We start from the raw sequence: 26,110 nt of genomic DNA, 5'->3' as shown, positions 1-26,110 counted from the left end.
AGAAGTATAGCTTCCAAATCACGTGAGGTACTGGTTCCTCTCTATTCGGCCCTGGTTAGGCCTCATCTAGAGTATTGTGTCCAGTTCTGGGCTCCACAATTCAAAAGGATGCAGACAAGCTGGAGCGTGTTCAGAGGAGGGCAACCAGGATGATCAGGGGTCTGGAAACAAAGCCTTATGAAGAGAGGCTGAAACAACTGGGCATGTTTAGCCTGGAGAAGAGAAGATTGAGGGGAGACATGATAGCACTCTTCAAAGACTTAAAAGGTTGTCACACAGAGGAGGGCCAGGATCTCTTCTCGATCCTCCCAGAGTGCAGGACACGGAATAACGGGCTCAAGTTAAAGGAAGCCAGATTCCGGCTGGACTTCAGGAAAAATTTCCTGACTGTTAGAGCAGTGCGATAGTGGAATCAGTTACTTAGGGAGGTTGTGGGCTCTCCCACACTAGAGGCCTTCAAGAGGCAGCTGGACAACCATCTGTCAGGGATGCTTTAGGGTGGATTCCTGCATTGAGCAGGGGGTTGGACTAGATGGCCTTGTAGGACCCTTCCAACTCTGCTATTCTATGATTCTATGATTAAGGGTTGTTCTGGTGGGAGCCATTGATTCCGCATACCCAGAGCACCAGGAACATGTGAGAGTGCTGAAGAGTGGATGGTGAGGAACATCCAAATGCAAATTGCTGACATCAGCCTTCAAGGGATGACTTGGAAATCTGGCCCACTCACCCAACTCCCATATAACGACTTCCACAACAGACCAAATCATTTCCACATGGGACATCTCTTTCAAGCTAGCCGGGTTTTTTTTGGTGCATTTAGGAAATGAAAGAATTGGTTAATTTTAGTCACTTTAATAATCTTTTATGTAAATACACACACACACACACACACACGATGCAAGTGGCTTTAGAGTACTTTGTAGCAGAAAAGAAGGGGATAAAATTAAAAAATGTTGCTGTTTACCTATACTTCCTGCACAGGTAGACTCACCTGTACTTCCTGAAACTACACACCTCTATGTGTACCTGCAGAAAATACTGTAAGTCAAAATCAAAAATCAAATCAAAACCAGATTATCACCGTTTTGACGGCCACTGTTATAATGAAAACGCATTGCCTAGAAAAGACTTTTAGGGCGTTACTAGACGAGGCTGTAGCGCACGTTACCTTTGGCAGTCGCGTCAAGGCTTCCAGATGACGTTCACGACAATCCGTCGTTATCCTGGGGTGAAGCCTCTTTATCCCGACTTTAAAAAAGTGAGTTCAAGTGCGCCTTTTCCTGCTGGCCCGCGCTAATTCGGAGTACGTGTGGGAGGATGTGAGGTCACTGCGGTCCGCACTGGTCAGGAAAAGGCATGCTAAGGGGAGTGGCCAGTGGCTTCGGTCAAGCCGCCTCCGCCATTTGCGCCCAGCCCGCCAGCTGGGGCAGCGCGGCGGAGCGGCTTTTTTTTTTATTTCCACAGTGACAGTTAGCGCAGGACTGGAGGACCGGAAAAGTGGCTGGTGCGCTGCTGGGGCATGTGCGCCTGTTTTTTCTACTGCAACCTCTGCGTGGGTCAGTTTTCTGAAAGCCGGGCATCCCACAGTCCGCCTTCATGGGGAGTTGGTGACTCCTCGCGGTGGGCGTACCAGGCTGGCAGAGGGCAGAGCTGTTTGTGGGCTGCTGCCATGGCTACGGCCAGATGTGGGTTGGCTCCTTGGGATGGGGCAGAGGGCACAGAGGTGGTCATCGGCGGCGACACCTCAGAGGCATGATGGGAGATGTAGGCACAGAGTGCCCATGCAGACGATTGACCTCGGGTCATATTACACCCGCCATGACCCCCATCAGGAAGTGACCGCATCAATGTTGACCCTCAACAGCACCAGCAGCACTTCAGCTGGCACTGCTGCCGCCGGCTCCGCCGGGGCCGGCGGCGGCATCGCTGACGGCTGCGCAAGTTTGCGGTCTTTCGGACTTGCACAAACCGTGCGCCGAGCAAAAAAAAAAAGCCGCGGCTATCAGGCCGGTGTGGCTGCGCAACCGTGCTCACGGTGGCAGCAGCACAACCAGCGCAAACTTCCGCCATAAATCGAAGGCAGGTGTGGATGATGAGGCGTCACGGCTGAACAGGAAAATCCGCTTTCACCGCTCCTCAACGACAGAACACCCGGTAGGTCTAGCAAAGCCCTGAGAAGCAAAGATGTACCATTTCTTTTCTCTGCAGTTCACGTGATGTAGTCAGTCTCGTGAACCAATAAATGGCTGTATTGTTACCTTGGGATATTGTGTCTGCCCCAGAGCTGGTTTCGCCAAGCCTCGGTTTTATAACACACAAGGTTTATTTCCGTACTTCCCAAGCAAGACACATGCTTACCTTGCGATGAGTTTTTTATCATCATCATCATCATCATCATCATCATCTTTATTACGATCCATAGATCCATCAAGGGCAAAACTCAGACATAAAACATAAGACAAATTAAGACTATTATCAGCTTTCATCTAATACACAGAGAGCTCTAATCCTGGCCGCCTCTATAAGAAATTTAGCAACAGCCAAAGTCACTTTTGGGGCCTTGTCTTCCGGCAGGAACTTAGTATAGAATTTATCTGAACTTCTGGGCAGTTTACACAGCAATGGGGTGATTATAGAACAACGAGCCTGATTATAAAAGCTAAAAGACAGAAAAATATGCTCCATCGTCTCCACTTCCATATTCCTGCAGGGGCAGCGTCAGTTGAGTTTTTCCGAGAACCTTTTTCTCTTGGATAAATTTGGAGGTCTGAGATTACATATTTTCATGTCTCCTTCATTCTGCAGTGCAGAGATCAACACTGGCAGTTGTAGAGCTGCATCCTATGTTTCAAAATCCTCTGTTGCTGGTCTATCAGAGCTAACAAATACAATCCTGCTTTCAGTATCTTAACAATCCCTTCTACCCTCAGTAATGCCTACATTTGCAACATCATTCCAATTTTGTAGTTGTTTTTTAAAACTGCCCTGGAGCAACAGAAAAGTGACACCTTAAAACAAGTAGTCAATCAGCAACCATGTATACATACACTCAGTTTCTTTTGGAACAACTTCTCATGGCAATATTGCAGTGGGGACAAATGGTCTGGATTGCAGGAAGGACAGTTGAAAATATTGCTAAACCTGAGACATATTCCACATTATGTGACAAATCAATAGCCTTCATCTTCTGGATGAATTATGTGTCTACAGATAAATCACTGGTGCAAACCAAAGGAGAATGGTATTGTCTGGGCATCATCTGCACCTTTCTATGCTGTGCAGAAGTCTGGATTGGTCCCATTATTACACAGAGGGGTCTATTGCACAAGACAGACCACATTCCTGGCCAAAAAAGCTTAGCTATATCTTTGTGGGCGCATTTTGAATCCATAAACGGAGCAGACATTCTGATAGCCCGACAACACGTATTTACTGATAAGATCCACGAGGATCATGAAGACTGTGATCTTTCAACCCAGCCTCTGGAAGTGAGATCACTTGGTAGGCATACTGACATTTATGGCATAACAGCAGCACACATAACACTCAGTAAGAAAATGAACAATACATTAAGGTGCTTAGAACTTTCTGAAATATCCAAGAACCAGAATACATGATCAGCACAATCAAACTGCATAGCTCTTTCCTGGGTTATATATTAAAGGTTGTGCATTTGAACGTTCAATGTAACACACACAAACTTTCAGATTGCCGACAGAATCACCCGAGGGCAGTCTGAAGAGATGGAGCCCAGCAAGAGCTGCACCACATGATTCTACTGATCATGCAGTTCAGCTTGACCCAGAAAGGGGACAAGGCACCAACCTGTACTGCAACACCGCATTCAAAGGGAAAGGGCATTATATATACACAGCTTGCTGATGCAAAGGACAGTAACGTACAGGCACGCTAAATGGTGCTTAGGACACAGAAGCCTCAATAAACACCCTGAGTAGTAAAGCACAGGAGGATGTGTCTCTTCAAGTCCACCGTCATCCTGTTTCAAAAGTCTGGACTTACTCGGCAACTAGTTAAACAAGAACAAAAAACTCCCCGTCAACGACTCGTTGCAACACTCCCCCTTAAAATCAATGGGTGGGAATCTGGAGAGTAGGGTGGAAGATTGCAGAAGGCCTACCTAAGGGCCAGACCACCTAGGAGTCGTTTTCTGTTACATAGAGAGCATGTTTCACTTACCAAAATGCTTCGGTTTCTCTTCCCTTCTTAATGAACACATTTCAGTTTTTAATCCAATAATAAAATGTGTGAAATTAGACATTGGCATTAGCAAACTTGCTTGGACCAAGGCAATAAAGCAGTTACAAACATCCTTGGACGTAAGTCACACTCTGAAGCATCTCCAACAAGGATTTTAGCACAGAGAGCCTTAACGGGCGGGTCAGTTGCGCCCCAATTCTGAATTACCCTTGGTCTCGAATGTGTTTCAAGGTGAGCTCTGCTCGTCATGTAAGGCAATGAACATCTTTCAGCCCAAGGGATGAATTCCATTTCAGAGAAGGTCTCAGGGGCTGTATTACAGTGGTGGTCGAGGCCAAAGGCAAAATACAAAAAAATACCAGGATATTCTAGTGTAAAGCTCTCACTGCCAGTAACTAAGGCTTAGGAGACACATTTCTGCCTTTCAGAATGGGCGAAATGCTGCACAAAACCAGCTGAACATTCATTGGCTTGGGGGAAAGAGGGGGCGTGGCCATCTGGGGACCTTCTAGGACCCTGGGCCTCAGGTTGTGCATCCCCGACGGAAGGTAAAAAGGTAATGAATTAAGCCCTTGAGATTTTCAACTGTGCACATACATGCATTTCAGACAGAAACAAGGAGATACTGGAAATCTTCTGTTATTTTAAAAACAGTTTTTATTCTGTATATTTAGAAATGTGTATTTTTTAATAACGGCAAAGAAAAAAAATCAGCCACACCTGAATAGCTAAATAACTGATTAACAGAATGCAGTGGTATATTATCTAAACAGATAGTGCTGATGTGCCATAATAAATTGTCTATTAGTAAAAAAATACATTTCAGGGCACATGGTACAGCATCCTTATCACAAAATTACAGTAGGGATACTTTTTTTTTTCAAGAATGTAATCAAACTAGAGAATTCCGAGTTAGTCTTTAAATGCAGCACTTAAAAAGGTAACAACTTTGTGCATTTTCTTTTTTTAAAAAAAGTCCTTGTTTTCATGTACTGTAGAAATGCTGCTTTATTGCTGCAAGATGTCAAAGTTCAAGGCTCAAAAGGTATGAGAATACAAAGATATTAAGAAACTTTTGTTTTGTATTTTTATATATATTTATATATATAAAAAGGTAAAGCTTATAAAAGTTAATTTACAAACCAAGAACAAAAGTGGTATGCACGAGTTATATACAAGCAATCTATAACATCTATAAATTTTCAAAATGCATAGCAGAAAACATACCATCATGTTCTTCAGGTTTCTCCTCTGGTTGATCAGCGCAAAATCAAATGTATATATTTTTTTATCTCTCTTTCTCTCTCTAAACCAACAAGGTCACAAAACGAATGGGCTTTTCAACTTTCTGAGATGTATTTATCTATGTAAGCATAGAAGCCATACAAACTTAGTAGTACAGAGAACTACAATGACAACTAAGACTAGTAAAAACATGAGGGTAAGGCCTCCCTGCTGGTTAATGTGTCTGTCGTAGATGTGGTTAATTTACAGATCCACAGAGGCAAATGAACCATAGTCATATCACATGCGCTTCCTCTCTTTCCCCATGACAAAAGGAAAAAAAAAGTGTGTTTCATGTACAATTAAAGTAGTCGTGCATGTAACTCTCCCTTCTCAGCAAGAGGAAGAACACCTTCTATATTGTGCTAGCAAAAGACGTTATTTCCACTTCGTGGGCAAAATGCATCAAAAGATTGCCAGTTTTTTTAAAAAACAAAAACAAACGAACAGCGACTCCAAGAGTCTTTGCATATTTTAAACACAAAGGCGTTTTGTTTTTGTTTTTTATAAAAAGAAAAAAAACTTTGGTAAGAAAAAGACCTAATTCAGCAGTGAATCGTGAACGAAACGCCAGTTCCTCTGAAAAATAATAATAATAATAATAATAAATTGCATTGCTTCAGTGGTAGTTTAAGAGAGTTTTATGCTAAGATGCATCAGAAGTGTCCAGGTAAGGGAAGCCAGAGGGACGCCCTAAGATCCTTGCCTTGCTCAACGCCCATGTACCCTGACCATGGTTCAAGAACGCACGTGCTGTCTGTTGTTAGTCAAAGCAAAGACTGCTTAATACTAAGAGAACTGTTAATACTTGAAAAGAGTGGTTCAGCTTCTAGGCAAGGTTTGTTTGTTTGTTTTAATCTTGGATTCACACTTAAAGTCAGTCCTGCTAATGTAAAGGGTTAGAAGTGATCTATTAGCACTGACACACAGTTTGCTCCAACAAGATAGTTTGGATCCCCAGGAAGAGACTTGTTCTGCCAGGCTTTGGGGTCACCTGTGGAAGGAAAACAACGTAGTCATTTAGTATCCATCATCAAAAGGTGGAGCATCTTGGATTAACAATACCTCTAAAGTTAACAGGATTGTGTTGTGCTGTTAAAATAAACCAACTGCCTCCTGGTTTACGGAGGAACACACGCTTTTGCTGGGACGGTGTGTTGTTGTTTTTTAATTACTAGTGCTAAACTGATTAAACTTGGGGGAAATCCCAAGGAGTTCTGCCAATGGTAGATAGAAGGGAATGGATGTGCCTGAGCTTTGCTTCAGCCCAACATGGCTCCTGTCATTGAACTCACCCGGCAGAATCAAATATCGTAAATTTCATTTCTGCTGGCCAGAGAGTTATTTTGTTAAGTTATACTAGGCTAAGAAATCCCAGCGCAATCACTGATGGGAAACTTCTTTATGAAACTGGAACACTCAAGAGAGGAGGGGCCATAGCTCAGTGAGACAGAGCGGCTGCTTTGCATGCAGACGGTCCCAGGTTCAACCCCCAGCTTCTCCAGGTAGGGTGAAGAAAGAATCCGGCCTAAAAGCCTGGAGAGCCATGGCTGCCAGTCATTGTCGACAATACTGGGCCAGATGGACAAAGGTTTGTCTGACTCAGCGTAAGGCAGCTTCCTATGTTCCCAAGAAGGGTTTGCGATGGCTGCTGAGCCCTGAAACTCCCAAACGATGAGATTAAAGCAAAAAACTTGCCCCTACATTGGGAAAAATGGACTCCACTGTTCTTCACCAAAGGGAAAAGTCCCCACCTCCCCATGTTTCTCTGGTATTGGCTGCTCTTGCCTGCACTGCAGGCAAAACGAATGCCAGAGAGGACAAGAAAAAGGAAAAACGGGAGAGAATGCAGCCTCTGGGAAGCTTTCCTCCACTTGGCAAGATGAATGGACCAAGAGGGTGAAGCAGTAAAGGGTTAGGCTGGAACAGGCTGCCGGGGTTTGTAAGCACACCTGGCTGACGTTCCTGAGCACTGTCATTGTTACCTGTGCTTGTGCCCTGACCCTTTCATGCACCCCTATTCATCACGAACCTCTTAGCTCAGTCTTTAACACGTGTGCCGCCTGTTTGGTGTTGCAGATACAGCACTAATGTAAAGTGAATATTTTGGAGACTAAGGGCTTATTACAAATCTAAGGCAGGTATTACTGTACATAAGGGGGGTGGTTTTTTTGGTGCAGCAACATCTTCAGCCATGCACCAATAATCTTATGTACACTGAAAGTATGTTACACTGAACAAAGCAGAATTTACTTCTGGAGGAAGATGCACAGGGCTGAGCGACGTGCCAGGCTATCAAATCAGGTACTTCGACTAGGGTCCTAAGGAAATTAATCTGGCTTTGCTCTGCCAGTCCACTTGGAAGAGATGGTGGATTGTCTGTCATTTAATACCATCACAGTGTAAATTCTTGTGGGTGTAGATGCACCACTTCGGGGGGGGGGGGGGGCGTTAGTTTACGCATACATGTACACTGAAGCTCTTGGGAACCCTTCGTTATTAAGCAACATCTTGACCAAGGCTAGATAAAACTGTCTCGTATTAATTCCCCGGATTATGCAGTTCTACGGCAGACAAAATGTTCCACAGTTCTTGTGATAGAAACTCATGGAAACGAACAAGATGTACAAAATGACCAATATGCTGAAGTGATGACAAGACCTGAAGTGGAGACTTGAAAGTATTATGATTGGCTTAGAACTGGTTTGTGTACTTGGTAACTTGTGCTTTGCATTTTAAGCTCTGACAGCCAGCAAAATGCCAGTCACCCAAATGGCATTTCATTTGTAACCCCAAAAACAACGAAAAGGATGTTTTACATATAAATACACTTTAAGACTGAGTGGAATGTATTTTGGGAAAACTGATAGCCGTAGCTAGATTTACAAACTGTTGTCCATAATCAAGAGTTTGTAAGTATATGAAGGTGTCTTCTGATACGTGAGAAACTCAAAGAACACCTCTCAAAGAACACCTCTCTTATGTGCAGTGAAACGGCAGGCTTAAGCAGAAGCTAAAGCTTTCCCTCCACCACCACTTGAGGCTACTATACGGTGACATTACAGTAAGGATCATCCATTACCAAACAACTGAAAGCAACACACTCAGGAGTTAACCAATTGTGCCGTGTAGCCCCACTTAAAGTTGGGAGTTAGATGTCCCCTCTATTCCATGAAATGAGATGAAACAAGGTAATATATATTTTAGGGATAATGTGCCAGTAGATCTCACTTTTTAAAATGTGTTGCAGAAGAGGTTAGTATGTATAACCAAATGTTCATTTCAAAAAGGTCAGGAACATGGAAAACATGTTAGGAAAAGTTCAAGAGAAAGAGAAAGCGAGAAAGAGATCCCATAACCAACTAAAGTTGTTGTGTTGTTTTTTTTAAAAAAAGAGAGAAAACAAGTATTTATTTAAGACACAGTATGGCTTACACATCAGAAGACAGAGTTGGCCAATTGTGAAGTTTGTCTCAAGGAGCAAGATTACTGATATAACACCACATTTAGTTATGTTAGCTGCAAGGGATGTATTGCTCCGACACAGACAGAGAGAAGCAACCCTTAACACACAGGCACACACGCGCCGCAGGAGCAAACACAAAGAGACGCTAGCTTGGAAAAGGAAGAAGAGCTTTCTCAGGTTAGGAGAGATTACTTGGAAGGACCAGCGTAACCTTCTCTCTTTCCGTTCCTTTCAAGTAAATTCATGAACAGGTTCATCAGTTACAAAATAAATGGTTGAAAAGCACACTTTGAAGGAGTTATATGGATTATAAGTGGCAAAACTTTGGATCCTTATTACTTGAAACTGTCCATTTTCTAGCACTTTTCAGTTTTTTGTTTTTTACACACAGTTAGATAGCTGCATGCAACGCATGCATAGAATACCAGTAAAAATCAACCGGCCAAGATTTCTCTAAGTAACTGGACCCCCCATCAGAGAAGAATCTGATGTGCTAATTATTATTATTTTTTTGCGTCGACATAGTGGCATTGAAAAGGATAGATACATCAGTGACAAAGACGAATACATTTTTAAATACTGTACACATAAGTACATTGCTTTTAAATACCATATACAGATATGTATACATTTAAGGGTGTCAAAGACGTTATTCTTAAGTGATTGGAAACACACCCTTAAGACATTTTTGTCCGATATGCAGAAGAGACTCATTTTTCGCTCAAGGCTGTAACTTTGCAGCCACTTCATGAAATTGCTTGAAATTTACCCAAGACAATCCATTTTAGCCAATGGTGCTTCCATTCCTTTAGTTGAGGGGGGGTTGTAGTAACTTTTGGGCAGGAAGAGCACAGGCATACCGATTTGTAGCTAGCTCTCTCAACTACTGGGGGTGGAGGGGGGGATTAAGAAGACGAGGACCGTCACTCAGAATTTAGAAAGAAGCACAAATTTGTGTGGCGAGTCCAAATGTGTCAAAAATGAGTTGCACAGGGTTCTTCTGCAAGAGAGGTTTCCTTTTCTTTGAACGGGCAAATTTATACATAACATCTGTTGCGTTAGAAAGCTTGTCCAAAACATTAGCTCTTGGGCTCAATGTACTGGGGGCTGCTACAGCATTTTACGGTCAATAAAGAAAAGGACTGCGAAATTGGTGATTACAAAACCCAAACAGAATTCCTTAAACACAATTTACCCCAAACAAAAAAGAGTGACTTTCTCATCTTAGAAGTGTTTTGCAGCAGTATTAGTCCTTGAGAGAGAGACAGAGAAAGAGAGAGAAAGGAAGAGAGAGAGAGAGAGAGAGAGAGAGAGAGAGAGAGAGAGAGGAAACAAGGTAGATAATTGTACTACTGAATGGACCAATGACAAAAGTACAGTACTATATTATCTACCTTGCCATTCTGGTTTATCAATCATGATTTTCTGCAATGATTTTGCATCATGAGTAAGTGTGAGAAAGACACTTGTAATGAAAATGAAATGGAGAGCTGACACAAATACAGTGATTTAGTAAGATCTTTATATTACACAGTGTCACCTTCAGTCAGGGGGGGTTTTTAAATTATACGATAGCACCCAAAAGCCCCAAAAGGACAGAGGGAGGACAGCATACCCGACGAGGAGTCGGAGGATTTTAGAGCAAAAGACCAACCATCAGGGGTCATAGACGCACAATGTGGCAAGCGCAGCTCCACTGGCTTCAGGAATTTGAGTCCATGGGGCCCGCACATTACCAAGGGGCTGAGTAGCGTTTCACCTGCGGTAAAGGGACAAAGAAGGACAGGCACTGAGACGCGCGTAACGATGCCCATGCAGCAGCATCACATCCGAGACACACCAAGAGACACCCCCCCACCAAAAAAACCCCTGAGGTCGTGAGACTAAGGAAGGGTGAGAAATTCTTTGCTGAAGTAAATTCAAAAAGGTAATCAGAAAAACTCCAGCCAGCAATGTCCATTTGTTCATTGCGCAGTAATACTGAAGGACCACTAGAGGGCAACCTTCCCACCCCGTATCCCACCGGTATTATAGGCAAAAATGTGAAATGCATACTTAAATCGGTGAAAAACTACTCTGTACAGCTTGTGACAGCCTGGTTATTTTGGAAACCGGCAGTGGGCTGAAGCTACAGAAAAGGGATGGGTGCCTGTAGCCTTCCAGATGTTCTGGCCTACAACTCCCATCAGCCTTAGGCAGCCTAGCCAATGGTGAGGGATGATGGAGGTAAAAAGGCCCAAACATCTGGAATGCTGTAATTGCCTAATCTTGCTCTAAATGATTCAACAGCTGCTTCTGCACAAGTACAGATCCTACAGGTGTGATTGCATAAAGTCCGTAGAGATGGTGACGGAACGACACGACACATTTTCATTCAATGCCTCCAAGTCTCTGTAACGCATGGACTCAGAAAGGTCTCAACAGCACATTAGTTTTTTTAAAAAAGAAATAAACACCCCAATATTTAATTGGATCGGAGAAGACTTCGCTATAAGGTCAAACCCAGAAGCGCTTTGCGGCAGAGGTGACCCGGGGCAGTGCCATCTCTTCACCTTCCTAAGGGCAGCCTTTCGAAGCTCTCCGCGATGGGCCAAGAAGGAGCCCTTTGTTGTTCAGTAAGAACTGACAAGGAGCGGAAGGAGGTGGTGCTCTGCTTTGTGAATAAAGCCAGGCCTTTTCAAGTTCTACTAGCAATAACCAAAAGGAGGCCTGCTTCCACCAGGGCATTGCTGTTTCCTGGTCTGTTGCTACTCTAGTTACCAGAGAACGGGGTCATCCCACGTGGTTTCCTGCCCTGCTCCTGAGAAAGAACTATTTTGTTCAGGTATTGCTTTTAAGATTAAAGTTTTTCCCTCTTTTAAAAGGAGGCAGGAGGAACCGTCTTCTTGCTCAGACATTGCTGAAATGAAAATCACACTGAATGAACCATGAGGCTTCCTAGGGACTCTCTTACCTTTCTCTTTGTCTAAAGGTGGAAGGATACTATTATCTCGGCAGACCTTGAAATAGATCTCTTGTTCTATTCCCTCTGGAATGGCTCCTTGTGGTATAATTATGCTAACTCCGGTCTCTATGGAGCTCAGAACGCCACCGTTGCTGTTAAAGACGCCTCTCGCCGTGGCTACCACCGTGTGTCCGTCTTCTTCGTCGTCATCTTCCAAAGCAGAAGGACTAAATGCAGATACACAGAATTATTTCTGCAATCGTCAAGACAATAAAGTGATTGAAGGTTGCAACAGCAACAGCTGAATTAATTAACTCGGTGTTTCAAGAAACAGGTGTGCTTTTGGGGGAGGGGGGGCAGGCTCTAACAAAATTCTATGTGTATGATCCTTCTGGGTGCACCCAGGAGATGCAAACTAGTTTCACGCACTCCTCCTGCCTTAGCAAAATAACTGTGATGGGCAACTGGTTATAGCAGCAGGAAGCAGAAGCGAGTGGAGTGAAAATCCTTTTTGAAATGTATCATGCAACCTATGTGTGCCACTCTATGAAACTGGCAGGCAAAAGCAAGAGTTCAGACACCAAGTATATACACCTACATGAGCCTTATCACACAAGCAGACCACGAACCAGAGATGTGAGGTGTGTGTGTGTGCATGGCTTGGGTCCAGGCTACCTGCGGGATCGCCTTCTCCCGTACAACCCGCCCCGCACATTCAGGTCCTCTGAGAAGAATCTACTCCAGCCAACTTTTGTAAACCGCCCAGAGAGCTTCAGCTATGGGGCGGTATAGACATGTAATAAATAATTAATAATAATAATAATAAAAATAAGGCTGACAACTATTACCCAGAGGACCTTTCCTTCTGCTGCTCCCAGTTTGTGGAATGGCTTGCCGGGAGAGGTTCGTCAACTTCAGTCTTCCAGAATTTAAGAAAGCCATTAAGACTGATCTCTTCCAGAAGGCCTACCCAGTGGAATTTTAAGATGCCTTCTTAATAATGTGCTGCTTTTAATGATGTATTAGTTTTAAATGTTTTAATTAGTTATATGTATTTTATGGTGTTTGCATTTGTGTTGTACCCCGCCTCGATCCAGAGGGAGAGGAGGTTAACAAATAATTTTTGATGATGATGATGATGGCTGGTGTGGAGATAATTTACAAGCAGCATTAATCACATGTCAATAATTCTCTTTAAAACTCCCTCTGGTGTTCTTGGGTTTTGAAATTCTCTGAAATAAAACACCCTTGAAATTTCTCTGGTCTTTTACTTAAAGTAGCTCCCAACCCTGGCTTCTTTATCTCCTGCTGTGAGGTTTTCTCCTTTCCAGCCAAAAAGAAATCAAGAAAAACCACTGCCCCCTGAGCTTCATATGCTACAACACTAATGGAAGAGAGAGTTTGAAGGCCGTTTCCTGGAGCAGTTTCAAGGGTGTGCGTATATTAATTTTAATAACTCACTTCACAAAAATAAGGGGAAGCAAAGTTGTAGTTTTTTAAAAAAAACACCTGCCCTGTCAGGGAGTTCTGTATCAGTTTTATTTTTCAACACAAACAGAATGAAGTGTCAACATGTTTCTAGTTAAGTACATAACAAGGAAGGCAAGGATGATTTGGAAAGTGCAATGCCCCACAGATGCAATGAGTCAGGAGTGGCCAACTTCAGAGGGAAGGTCTGGGTGGCCATATTCTCCCCCCCCCATGCTGCACACCTACCACCACGCCACCAAATTTGGCATCCAAAGAATCAGCAGCAAACCACTACAGAAGGCTAAAACGGCCAGCTACAAAAGGCCAAAATGGCCGCATTTAGTTTGTTTTGAAAATACTGGGTTTTTTGCTGCCACAGTCACAAATCTGGGCAATGTGGCAGTGAGGGACACAAATAGGCTGCGTGTTGCCCACCGTAAGTCAGGTTTTAGCAGCTGTTGAAATAACTAAAGTGTTCGCACATAACACTAACCCATGGGTTACGTTAACCGTGGCCTGTTGCTTTAGCCATAAATCCTCTTGCAAATGAGCGAACACACTGGGTAACTCTGTTTCAGGGCAGAGAGCAGCACAAGCCATGGTTTAAACAAGCTGGACTTTGTAAGCCAACAACAAACCACATGTTCTATTTGTGGTTTATATCTGGTTAATAAACCATGGTTTGTTTGCAGGGATGGGTTCAGACACAGTCAGATTTCAACTAACAACAGAGTTTAGAATTATGTGCAAATCAGGCCACTGTGAGCTGTGTGAGTGAGAGGTTGTTGAGTGGTGCCATGGCATGCAGAGTTGTCCTCCACACTTTCCACCCTCCTCCAACCCTCCTATACCATAATAAATATAAATCACTGAAGACAAATACCAAAATGTACACCACCTCCTTACACTGAGCATTTGGAAGTTCCTCCAAACTTGCTATCTGCAAAAAGCAAGGTTTATGTAACTGAACTGAGGATCTCCATCAGAGAATCTTGCTGCCGAAAGCGCTTGTTGATTTCAATACTCTTCGGCTAACTGGGATATTGGCAGGAGAGAGATGCATGTAGCAATGGGCCAAACATCAAGTTTCTTAGAACGATGAGAATGCCAGGTAACACAGAATTACTGTGCAATAAACAGAAGTGTGTTTCCTGGCAAGGAACTTAAGCACAAGTTCTTCTCAAGCATCAAACCCCAAAAACATACGACGCGGCCTTTTGCCACCGCTGCTGCACTTACCTGACAGGAATGGCTTTAGGCACAGCACTGATGTTATTCGGTTGGTACTTGAACTTGTCGGCCTGTACAGAGAACGTATCCATCGCGCTGTCAAACTCCGGCAGAGGCTGAGACGAACTGTGTGCTTTTAAAACTGGCTGGGGAGAGTTTTGCGATTTGGATGGCAACTCTGGTTTATGCTGATTCTCATCTGGCAGGAGGTTGTGGTTGAATTTCGGGCTTTCAAACTTGCGTTCAAAGGGCCGGGCAGCACTTGTGTAAGGCTTCGTCGTGAAGCGGTTGTAAGCAGGGGTGGCCGCCTTCGGGATCTGTTCGGTCCCGTTCACCGGCCCTTTGTCAGGGAAACTTTTCTGAGGGTAGTAGGTGGACTGAACGGTGTCTTCTCGACTGGAAGATCGGAAAGCAGCCGGCTTGTTCTGAGGCGGTGGCGGCTCTGGCTTGGATAGGGTGGAATTCTGAAAGTCTGACACAGAGTTGACTGTAACAAAACAGGCAGAAAAGGAAAATAGCATATGAAATATTTTCATAGGCAGAACTGCATGTGGCAACGCTGAACGTGGGGGGGGGAGATACGGGTGGGGGGAAGGGGGCGCGGCCATTTGGGGAACCCTAGGGGGCCAGACTAGGACCTCCGGAGGGCTGGATTTGGCTGCTGGGCCTCCGGAGGTTGCAGAGCTTCCTGGCCCCAAAAGGTGGGATATCAATACTTCCAACAAACCAAACCACATCCAGACTCCTACCTTCGGTAAGCGCAGCCTTGGGCTGAAGAGACACGATAGGGCTGTTGATGGACTGAGGTTGGGTATACTGCACCGGAGGCACCGGGGGAGGGGGAGTCACTTGGGGAACCGGCTCATAGCGCTTTTCGCCAACCGCCCTCTCCAGCGGCTCCACGTCTATCGACTTCCCCCTGATGGGACAAAGGGAAAAGAAAAGGCAGGTCAGCTCCAGAGTCTCCTGCTGCTTCACCTTCCTGCTGTTGCTCCTTTTTGGGGAAATGGCCGTTCTGGACTCATTTCTAGGGGCTGACGCGTGATTCCTGAAAGCAGCCCTAACCAAGCTGATGCCCTGCAGATGTTTTGGACTACAACTGGCAATAGGCCTGGCTGGCATGTTGGCTGGGGCTGATGGCTGCTGGAAGTCCCCAAACACCAGGATAGGGAAGGCTGCCTTAAGACCAAGCTTTCAGTACCCTGTCGTACAGAATTTCATGTCTTCTGCCAAGGCAGGAAGGGCCGGCTCTGCTCTTTCATTTACACTTGTTCACAGAGGGGCCCTTCTGTATGTGTGGGCAAACCCAGGAAAGAGGTTTGGTCCCCTCCTCCAGAAACGACAGACAGTTGCCACGTACATTCATATGAACACCACTCCCCTTTTCTAAAAGCCTGATTTGATTCTATAAATGTTAGCAAAAAACTTCGTAACATCCAGAATAAATACAATAATAAGAAAAGCAAAGGAGAGTCTATGACAACACTGATTTGTTAGAAAGATTAGTAAGACAAACCACAGAGATGGCAAACAAAAGGCAGATGACATTTGGGGTGTATTTTTGTGGGGGTTAGGTAGAACCACCTCTTCATTTTTTCCCCATTTTTCCATTGTCCAATTTCGCACATAACACAGGAAAAAGTAATTTGAATTAAGGGGAATAGGTCCTGAAGAATGAGGGTGAACTGATCTATTTGTCGAAAAAATTAAATGTGCTGCAGTTTAAGAGAACAGTCCTAAATACACCCGACAATTGATATTTACCCTGCCATCTTTTCCAGAAACGCAGTAAGTTTAAGCATCACTAGCTTTATGTGCACAATTTTTAGCTAGTTTAAAGGACAAGCTAGAAGTTGTTCTTAATTCTTTTCTTGGTCATGTTTTCCCCACCAGGAGGTGTTCTTCCATGGAATGGCCAATACCTATCACATTTTGATTCAGGTTAACTCGAAACTGCGTTCAAAACATTTTCTGCACATAACGCCTGTGACAGAACATAACAGGAGAGAGGACACTTTAAGAACATCCTCACATCAACAGCGTTCTTACCACTTGAGGTTCCTTTTCAAGTAGTCATAGCTAGTGTAAGAGCCAAGAAATCTAGGTGATGGCAAAGCAAACGGCAGTAGGGGGGAAAAAGGAAAATGGTCATTCTAGCTTAAGCACATTTCTTCACTTAGTGCAAGTCCTCAAAAAAGAAAAACGGGGGTGGGGGGAGAGTCATGCACACACACAAAACAACTCTTATGACACACTTTATGGACCAGCAAGTCCCAAATCGCTTTCTGGGGCACTCAGGTGATACTGGACATACCTACCACTCTTATTCCCCTTGGAATGAGAGTGGGGTGGGGTTCTGTGCAGCCCTGATCCTCCCCTCTTGGACAACATATGGGCAAATGCATCATTCCAACGCAAGGAGGAAGAAAATGCTGAGATTTAGAATCACAGAATAGTAGAGTTGGAAGGGGCCTCTAAGGCCATCGAGTCCAACCCCCTGCTCAATACAGGAATCCACCTTAAAGCATACTTGATGCATCTCTTACTACAGCAGACAAGTGTGAGGAAATTCCATTGCTCACAGGACCAAGTCTAGCGAAGAAACCTGGGAGGCTATATTAACAATGCCATCCTGCATTCGACAGGAGGAAGCCTGCCCATTCTTCTGGGAGTTGATACAATAAAGGAGAACGCGTGCCTCCAATTTTCTTTTTCTTTAAAAAACAGAAATCTGGTCCCCAGGCACAAGAGGTTTGGGAAACACTGGCAAAGACAGACATGCAACTGATGAAATCGCTCCCTCTTGAAGCCTTCATTCTACAAGGAGGAGATTTTATTATGTGATGAGTTAGAAACATTCCCCCACTGCTTTATTTTAAGTAAGCAATGCCTCTAAATACACGCGTATCTAAAACCATACCCATTTTGGAAGCATCCATCAAGTAGAAAACTAGGCACAGAAACTAACATTCTAACCCAGTTCCTGCCATGTTAACTTTCTACCTGCAACTGAGTTTTACATTCCGCCCCCCCCCTTTAAGAAACAAAAGCATTTCAAAGTGGGTAACCTGCACCTGCATTCTGAAGTGGCTCCATCCGTTCTACCACTGCTGCATACATAACTCTCCTTTCAAGCAAGATGGCAGAAACTGTTCCATGAAGCGGGGAGAGATTTACAACTAGTTGAGGCTAATACGACAGGGACCACTCCTTCCTAGTGACTGGGCTGCTTTTACATGAGCTCAAGACTGCTTGCGGTGCTGGATCAGGTCCAGTAGATGGCACCACGACAAAACAAGCCAAGCAGGCAAAATGAACAAGTCAGCGTACAGCAGAGAGATTTGGAGGTTCAGGCTCAGAGTCACACCTAGCCTGGCTAAATCTTACCATCGTCCCTGACGGGCTAACCCTTTAAAGCAGTCTTCCCCAACCTGGTGCCCTCCAAATGTTTTGGACTAAGGTCTTCGCATTCTTGGCCATTGGCCATCTGGCTGGGGCTGATGGAAGGTGAAGTCTAGAACATCTGGGGAGCACCAGGTTGGGGAAGGCAGCTCTAAAGCATTATATAAAGGCTACGTTGTTTAGATCTCATGTTTAATTGAACATAGCATCACCCCTAATTTTTACTAGTATATATAATGGATCTGGCCTATACCGGACAGGATTGTTCAACGACTTGACTGCTCTGATGTAACTGTCTTCCATTTGAAAGGAGGAGCCACATTTTTAAATTAAAGACAAGGAATCCTGTTTTTCTTTTCTTTTTAATGCCTTGTAATTCTAACCTTTTATTTAGCTCTTTGGTTTACTTTTGATAGTAGTGTTTACCATTTATCAGTGGTCCATTACTGGCTTTTGTTTACACGTATGGCACTGTTTTATAGCCCTTCTCTTGTAGATTTCCATGTCTCATGTTATGTATAGGTTTTCGTTATTTAATCTTTTCCTGTGCTTTTTCTTTGCTTTTCAAGGAGGAAAAGGAATTATGCAATTTTTCAGAAATACTTTGTAAATAAAAAGCTCTTTTTTAAACCGAGAAAACACCCTTAAACACATGGCCCCCGTTACCTCCTACGTATGGAGTAAGAGGTTGGAATGGGAGCCCAAAGGCCATTTCAAACCTCTCTCTGTGTATGATTGGATGTATGTGCCTGTGTTTAGGGAAGCATTTTCAGAGCCCATCCCTCTTCCATTCCCTCGCCCGTCGCGTCTTTTTTAGATTGTCTTATTTTACTGATTGCACGGAAGCCACTCCGGGAGTCTTTCTGGCTGAGGTGTGGGGTAAAAATAGCTCAAATAGATTAATAAAATAGTCTTCACTGTAAGCATCTATATTTATATCCCAAATTCAACTCTTTCACAAGGCAGCTCTTTCCCTCTTTTTCTGGGGCCTTTAGTTATGATGGGGAACAAAGTTATACGTCCACAGGAAACCTTCCGACACAGACGTCAAAAGTTAAAACTGAAGCTTTGCGGAGGCGCAGATAAGGAACGGGAGATGCAAAAAGGAGGGGAGACGTACTTCGAAGCGTAGTTTGTGTAGTTCAGCTGGTTATGGAGGTTATGGATGGGCTTAGCAGGCTCAGCGTGATGGCTGGCGGCGACCTGCGCGGCAGGCTTGTTTTCGTAACTCCGACGGTCGAAATAGGAGAGCTGCTTGCGGTAGTACTCCTCGTCCTCCTCTGGGTCATAGTGGTTTGCCCGGATGATGTCTTCGGGGGGGTTTGCTTGAGGTCTTTGTGGTTCTGGGGCTCTAACGCACACAGAAAAATTCAAAGGAATGTTAATGAACCGTTGTTGCTGATTGAGAAGAAACAACGCTCTAGACCGGGAATGCGGACCCTCTGGCCTGCGGGCCTTAATTCCACACCTGGCCCAGAGAGCCTCCTTGGGTATGTCCAGGGAGTGGGGCTTGGCCTCCGAGCTTGCCCCCCCCCCGCCCCACATAGAGGAATCTGTTATCTCTGATGGTGGATTGGAGATAACAGGGATCTGGGTGGTGGAGGACTCAACTGGGGCTGGGGAAAGTGGCTCTGTATGGTCCACGCCACACGAAGCCAAGGGACTTGGCTGGCACTGGGCTGTGTCCCTTACTCAATGCCTCCCTCCACATAGAGAATGACAAAATGGGTGGGGAGGCGGCCGGGGGGGGGGCAAGGACACTCCATCTGCTCCAACACCCCCACTCCCTCTGACTGGGTTTGTCCACAGTCAATACACTGTGTGTATTAAAATCATATTTCTGCATTTACCTGTAAGCTGGTTTGTCGTGTTCATATTGGTTTTGAGAGACTGGTTTAGGGCCGCTCACTGGGGTGATGTTAGGTTTAGGTGCAAGCTCTGGCGGCTGCTAAAAAGACAGAACACAAACATCCCCACTGAACAGAGAAGATACCATGCCAATGACATTTTGGGTCAAGCAACCCTTTGGGCCACGGGCACATGGAGCAATTTGAGAAACTGGCCTGGGCACCACCACAAAATGGCTGCCACTGGAGGCATGGCAAAGGACAAGTAAGCTGCCCAAAGGATTTGAGGCAGAGGTGGGTGGGGTCTGAGCCCCAACTCAATAAGTAGCTCCTTTGAACCTACATCCATCCGTTTTCTGAAATTCATTCGTTCTGAATTCACATCCCTCTCCTCCTCGCATGTAGACCTGTTAGCTGCATGGACTCACACGCAGCTAACAGGCCCACAACCAAAAGCAGATATGTAGTCCATTAACCCCATAGCATCTTAATTGTGGTCAACCCCTTGGAAGTGTCCTGTCCTGGAAAGAGAGCTAGCATCAGATCCCAAAAGACCCTAAGGGTATGTTACACTTGACTTATGTAACCAGAACTACTAAAAATAAAAAAGAAGAAGACCCTAAGGCCGAAACCCTGCTCAGTTGGGGGAAGCTGCACCTCTCACCTCCCAGCGCCTGCCAACGACCCTTTCCTCAGCCTTGCAGTAGAACCTCAGATAAAAGTGAAGTGACTGAAGACGTTGTGCCAAGCAGTTGCTAAAAACAAGCCCATGGAGTGTTTACCTTGACTACGGGGACCTCATTGGAGTCCTTTATTTTTTCCAACGACGACGACCTTTTGTTTTCAAACATTTTCACCCTGGTTAGCACGGACTGCGGTTTCATGGCTGGGTCGTCCTCCTCCTCGGCTGGTGGTGTAGGCAGTGGTTTACTGTTGGAAGGCAGGACTTCTGGCTTGCTTTGCAGGGGAAGGGGAGGGTGCGTCCCGGCGGTGCCGTGAGGAGGTTCGTACTGGCCTGCTTTAGCCCCAAACCCTGGCGGGGGCGCTTGTTCGTAGCCTCGGGGTTGCGAGTCAAAGTAATGCTTGGGTTCGGGAGATCTGGGCACGGACGAGGGGTAGGCCTGAGCCTCGGTTTTGTATCTCCCGTGGGCTTCGTAGACGGCTGTGGGCTGCTCTTCATACCGCAGCTGCGCGAGGTTGAAGTTCTTCGGCGCCTGCTCGTAGCGAGGCCGGCTGTCGTAAGCCACGGGCGGCGGCGGCGGCTCTTCGAAGCGGGGCTGTGCTGGGAAAAAGCAGCCGCGCTCTGTGCTCTCCTCCGCATTCTGCCGGGGGTCAAAGTCTCGGGGGGGCTGGCTGTCGTAAGGTGGCTGGGGCTGATAGGGCTGCTTTTCGTCGTAATAGGTCCAGTGGTCGTCGTACGGAGGCACCCGCTCCTCGTAGTGCAGGCGAGGGTCGTAGCCACGGGAAAACTGGTCCACGTAGTTGGTGGAATCATACCTATACGCCAAGGGCTCGTAATCTCGATTAGGCTGCTTCTCTGTGTACTGCGCTTGCGGTTCGTAGGTCAGGTTGGCATCCTTCTCCTGCCTCTGCACCGGCTGTTTCAAGACGTAGTTTGGCCGAGGCGCCTCCTCGTTCATGTATGGGTCCTTCCGGTACATCTGTCGAAAGACAGCATCTTGCTTAAGGCACACAAGCAACGGGGAAGGCTGAGAACTAAAACGTTGCCGAATAACCACAAACAGCCCCGCAATGTTTTAACTAGGGCTGTGTACCGATTATAGAAACGTTAGATTACTAAATCGTACGAGTTTTAGTTTAGTTGAATACATCCGCATCAAAAAGCAGTCTGAAAAAAGCAGGCTTTGGGGTGCACTGCTTGCTGCAACAAGCGTCGTCTTAGGAGATGCCTTCTCCCTTCTCTCACACAAGGAAGCGCTTGCCATCCTCTGTTTGTTTCGCAGGCAATCATCTTTAAAAAGAATCCGCTGCCTGATTAATTGAGGGCATCTGCTTATAGTTGATCAGAATGTTTTCAATTGATTGACCTAGCAGATCGATCAACAGCATGTTGCGCTCTTAACTGTGTTAAGGCTGAGCCAATTGTTTTTAACTTGAAAAGTTTAAGTCAAAAATAATTTGAGGATTTGTTGGGGGTTTAAGCATCAAACAAAAATTCTTGAAGACACATCTGTCTGGCACCATGGTTTTTCTACCCTTGGGGTCTCCAACGTGGTACCCACCAATGTGGATGCCTCTCTTAGTACCTGCCAGGCTCCCTGCCCCTGATTTTCATTTGGATTCAAAGAAGTGGTTTTGGACATCAGAGCCCACCTCTGTTCTACTATTTCTATTCTATGACTCACCTTCTTAGTTTTTTGGACAGCTTACTTTACTTTTACAGCCTCATCCATTTGACTTCTAAAAAGAAACTAACAGATGCGGGCAGCCATTTTTTGAATGGGCACTTCCCCCATAGGCAGCCATTTTGTGAGAGCGCCCACAACACTCATAATTCCAAACATGCCCACCAATCCAAAACAGTTGGGGAGCCTTTCTGTCCTACTCTATGACCCTTCTCATCTTGTTTGCAGGTACGGACATCTTGATTGGGTCAGGAGGCCACAAGCTACCCTAGACAGTGGTCCTGACATCCAACTTTTTTGGTTGCCATCCACTGCCCAGTTTTGTTGCGCTCACTGGTGGTACTGGAGCCAATAAAGAGATCCCCAACATTTTGTTTTTATTCCTTGGAATTCCTGCCTTGACTCAATTCCCTGTCCCAGCTCTGGCTGTTACAAATGACTATTCCCATCCCAGGATCATGGGTTAGAAGAACCATGGTGCTTGACTTCTGGTGAGACTTTGTTCCTGAAATAGGAAGGACCATTATGGGAACTCTTTGAGACCCTCTGGCATGGCCTGTTACATTCAACTAATAAAAATGCAAATAAACCAGGAAGCATTTCTATTTAGGATAGTGAGGACATACAGCACAGCACCACAAGTAGATTTAAGTTTAAGCCAGGCACAAAAGAAAAAAAGAAAAAGAAAGAAAGAAAGAAAGAAAGAAAGAAAGAAAGAAAGCTCTGAAATGAAATGAGCCTGCAACATCTTCTAATTTATGCAGTTGCTTTCCGGCAGAAATGAGAAACACAACTTGAGCTCATGCAAACAAAAGAAACCCCTAAAATCAGATGTTTGTAGAAGCGCAGAAGCTCTTTCATAGGCTGCACAGATGCTCAGGAAAAGGCAAATCAAAGGGGAAACCTTTAGTAAGGCGGGGCAAAGCGAGGAGGTTCACGCGAGAGCTTGACGCGAGCGGTCGTTCCGTGCAACGTTACAGCACAGGCAGAGGTACCTTTGCTGGATCTATGTGCGGCGATAAGGATGGCGGCTCTTGGTCTCTGAGCAATAAGTGAGGCGGTGCCTCTGCGCTGGGCGTTCGTAGGGGGCCGGCTTGTGGTTGGTAGGAGTTGTAAGGAGCCATGCCCGGCTCCTCCAGCCTGATACTATTGAGGCTGGCACTGGGGTTAACGGCAGAGGTTGATGAGGCCACAGGGTTTGTTTCTGGCGACGGGGAAAGGTAGGGGGCGGCGGGTGAGGCATCTGCTTTCTGTGAAGGGTTTAAAATATAGGTTGTTTTTCCGGTAAGGTTGAGCACATTTCCGGTCGGTCAGACATACGAGCCACAGCCACCCAGTCTCCACTATTCTGTAGGTGCAGCAGATCGGGTTTGGTGCCAGGACAGGTCTGTTCTTAATACAATCTTCCCCAGCCACGCTGGCTGGGGGATAGTGGGAGCTGTAATCCAATACAACTAGACAGCATCAGGATGGGGAAGGCCAATTGAGCAAAACAGAATCTCCTCTTCAGAATATACAGAAGGTTTCACCAGCCAGGGCTAAGAATGCAGCAGTTGGTAGTGCACCTTATAGTCCTGTCGGGGGGTGGGGTGGGGTGGGGTGGGGGAGAGTGGCATCAGGGTTGGCTCCAACTTTTGGGGGGTCTCTTGAGCAGGATGTTCTCAGTGGCCCCACCTCCTTGCCACTGTCACCACCAGAAGCCTTTCTGCTTCTGCAACACACACACACACACACCCCAGCCACTCTGGGCCCAAACGCACCACTGCCCCAAAGGCGAAAACGTGGCAAAAGATAAGAGTGAGGATCAGTTATTTTGCCTAGACCTGTGTTGATACCTTGCTGAAGTCATGGATGTGAGACGGGGGACCTAGGAAAGGCCAAAATGGCTTATGACATCCAGATGTTTTGGGCTTCAACTCTCATAAACCCCAGGATTCTGGGAGTTGTAGATCCAAACATCGGGAGTGCACCAGATTAAGCCATCGCAGTGGCCTCTAGCTAAGAGATTGCTATTGACTCAGATAGACTGCAGTTACGTGGGAGGCTTTCCATTGCAAGGAGCAGGGCACAGGGTATGAGGAAGACAGGATGGCCTTGAGCTTCCTTTGCCAGCTTGAGGCAAAGCCCATTTGGAAATGACCTTGAGATTCGAAACGGGTTCATTTTCAGATCCTCTGCCAAACATAATCGCAAAGGCCCAACTCTTGAACAGGAACCACTGTTCCTTTCCAAAAGTGGATTCTGATCTTTTTTTGGGGGGAAGGGTTTTATTTCTGATAGGGACAGTAAGGATCTCACATTGCTTTAAAAGTGCCGATAGCTTCAAGGCCACTGAAGAGCGTGTGCCTGTCTTGGCAACACTTGACGACTGTCGAGAACAGCCAGCTCAGTCAATAGAGTGGGAGAATGGTAGAGATAAACCCGCATAACTCCTTATTCTCAAAGCAAACCGAGAGCTATTAAAGGCAACATTTGGATCCCAAGGCCTGGAGGCACTCAGGGCTGTTTGTGCAAAACGCAGGAGTGGAGGCGGAAGGAGGCGTGGCGTGGCGTGGCGTGGAAAAACCAGAAATCCACAAGGACGTTTGAGTTAGGCTAACTAAGACCACATTTTATGCATACCTGGGGGTGGAGAGGTTAGTGAGATGGTGGAACTTTGCAACCTTGGAGTTTCAAACCCGTCCACAAGTATTTCGCCCTTACCGGTTGAGCTGCGTTTGTTTTAAAGCCCGGAGACTCTATCCTGTGATTTGGCTGCGGCTGAGCTTGCGCTGCGTAAGGAGGATATGTTTGATTCTCATGATGCACCCCTGATGAATCCTCTCTTACAGGCTCAGAGGACCGTGTGATGGCCGATTCGGGAGGCGTCCCAACTTCGTCGTTGAGAGTCTCGTCCAGCTCTTGATCCGTGTATGCCCCGCCTTCCGTGTCGGTGTCTTCATAGTCGGAGGTGTGTCTGCTGTCTGTGCTGTACATCGAGTACTCGCTACCCGGAGCTGATAGGTAGGACAGGCGGTCGTCGTGTAGGTCAAGGTCATCGCTCGTAGCACCGTCTGCCTGTGTCAAACACATGAGATTCAGAGGCTTCACTGGGAAAATAACTGCAATACATTCCAAGACGGCGTTTCCCTGTACAGAACTAAGGTTAAACTGCACCTACATAACTAAGGTTAACGTGCACCTACATTTAGAGAAACGGATTTCGTGGTTTACCCATCATCCAGAGGGGATGGAGCTCAGAGGCAGAGCCTCTGCCTTGCAAGCTGAAAGGTCCCAATTTCAGTAACCGGCATCTCCAGGTAGGGCTGAGAAAGATTCCAGTCTGAGACCTTGGAGAGCCGCTGCCAGTCCCTAAAGGCATTGCTGAGCTAGAAGGACGAATGGTCCGACTCTGGATAAGGTAGCTTCCTGTGCCCCTCTCAGTTCTTAGAACCTCTTTCAATGTTCTGAAGTAACAGCGGTCAGATGTCAGGGTCCCACCACGCTGGGGCCACCACCTTTTGGGTCCCAGGGAAAGAGGGAAAGGGGTCAGTGACACCTTAAGCTGCCTCCTCCATCCGAACTCTACCGCTAGTGAAAGCAGAGCCAGGCAGTAAGCCCTATCGCCCATCCTCATAAGGTAAGCTGTTCCCAAGGGGCTCTCAGCTGCCAGTAAGGCATCCAGAGGCTTTAGCAACAGGGTGGCCAGCCAAGCCTACGTGATCCTCTTCTTATCAGACAGCAAGTCTTATCAGAGGAGCAAGTCAGGGCCCACAACTCTCCCAATTGTCCCTCCTGCTCCCTGCTGGCAGGAAGACAGGGGCTGCCTTTTGCTTTATCCCCCACATCCCCGCTCAGGAAGTCATGTTGCAGGGATGAGACCCCAGACAGTAATTAATGA

At 45.9% G+C, this 26,110-nt stretch overlaps 1 protein-coding gene across 3 annotated transcripts in view; it reads right to left on the bottom strand.

Moving 5' to 3' along the window:
- Window positions 1-4,869: 4,869 nt before the first annotated feature.
- TJP1 (tight junction protein 1) overlaps window positions 4,870-26,110 on the bottom strand; it is a 263,490-nt gene continuing 242,249 nt past the window's right edge. For 2 of the 3 annotated variants that reach the window (XM_063142593.1, XM_063142594.1), the window contains 11 exons: window positions 24,934-25,287; window positions 23,226-23,480; window positions 20,647-21,525; window positions 19,868-19,965; window positions 19,138-19,368; window positions 16,665-16,715; window positions 15,365-15,534; window positions 14,625-15,102; window positions 11,925-12,142; window positions 10,587-10,730; window positions 4,870-6,499 (listed from right to left, as the gene is read on the bottom strand). In XM_063142593.1, the coding sequence (XP_062998663.1) occupies window positions 6,405-6,499; window positions 10,587-10,730; window positions 11,925-12,142; window positions 14,625-15,102; window positions 15,365-15,534; window positions 16,665-16,715; window positions 19,138-19,368; window positions 19,868-19,965; window positions 20,647-21,525; window positions 23,226-23,480; window positions 24,934-25,287 (2,973 nt within the window). In that variant the 3' untranslated portion in view covers window positions 4,870-6,404. The remainder of the gene's footprint in view (window positions 6,500-10,586; window positions 10,731-11,924; window positions 12,143-14,624; window positions 15,103-15,364; window positions 15,535-16,664; window positions 16,716-19,137; window positions 19,369-19,867; window positions 19,966-20,646; window positions 21,526-23,225; window positions 23,481-24,933; window positions 25,288-26,110) is intronic. The other variant, XM_063142595.1, reaches the window with a different exon arrangement.

This window comes from Elgaria multicarinata, chromosome 16, assembly GCF_023053635.1.
Source record: "Elgaria multicarinata webbii isolate HBS135686 ecotype San Diego chromosome 16, rElgMul1.1.pri, whole genome shotgun sequence".
In the NCBI taxonomy this organism is placed as follows: domain Eukaryota; kingdom Metazoa; phylum Chordata; class Lepidosauria; order Squamata; family Anguidae; genus Elgaria; species Elgaria multicarinata.
Note: the sequence above shows the minus strand (reverse complement) of the source record. Positions and strands in the feature narration are given on the sequence as shown.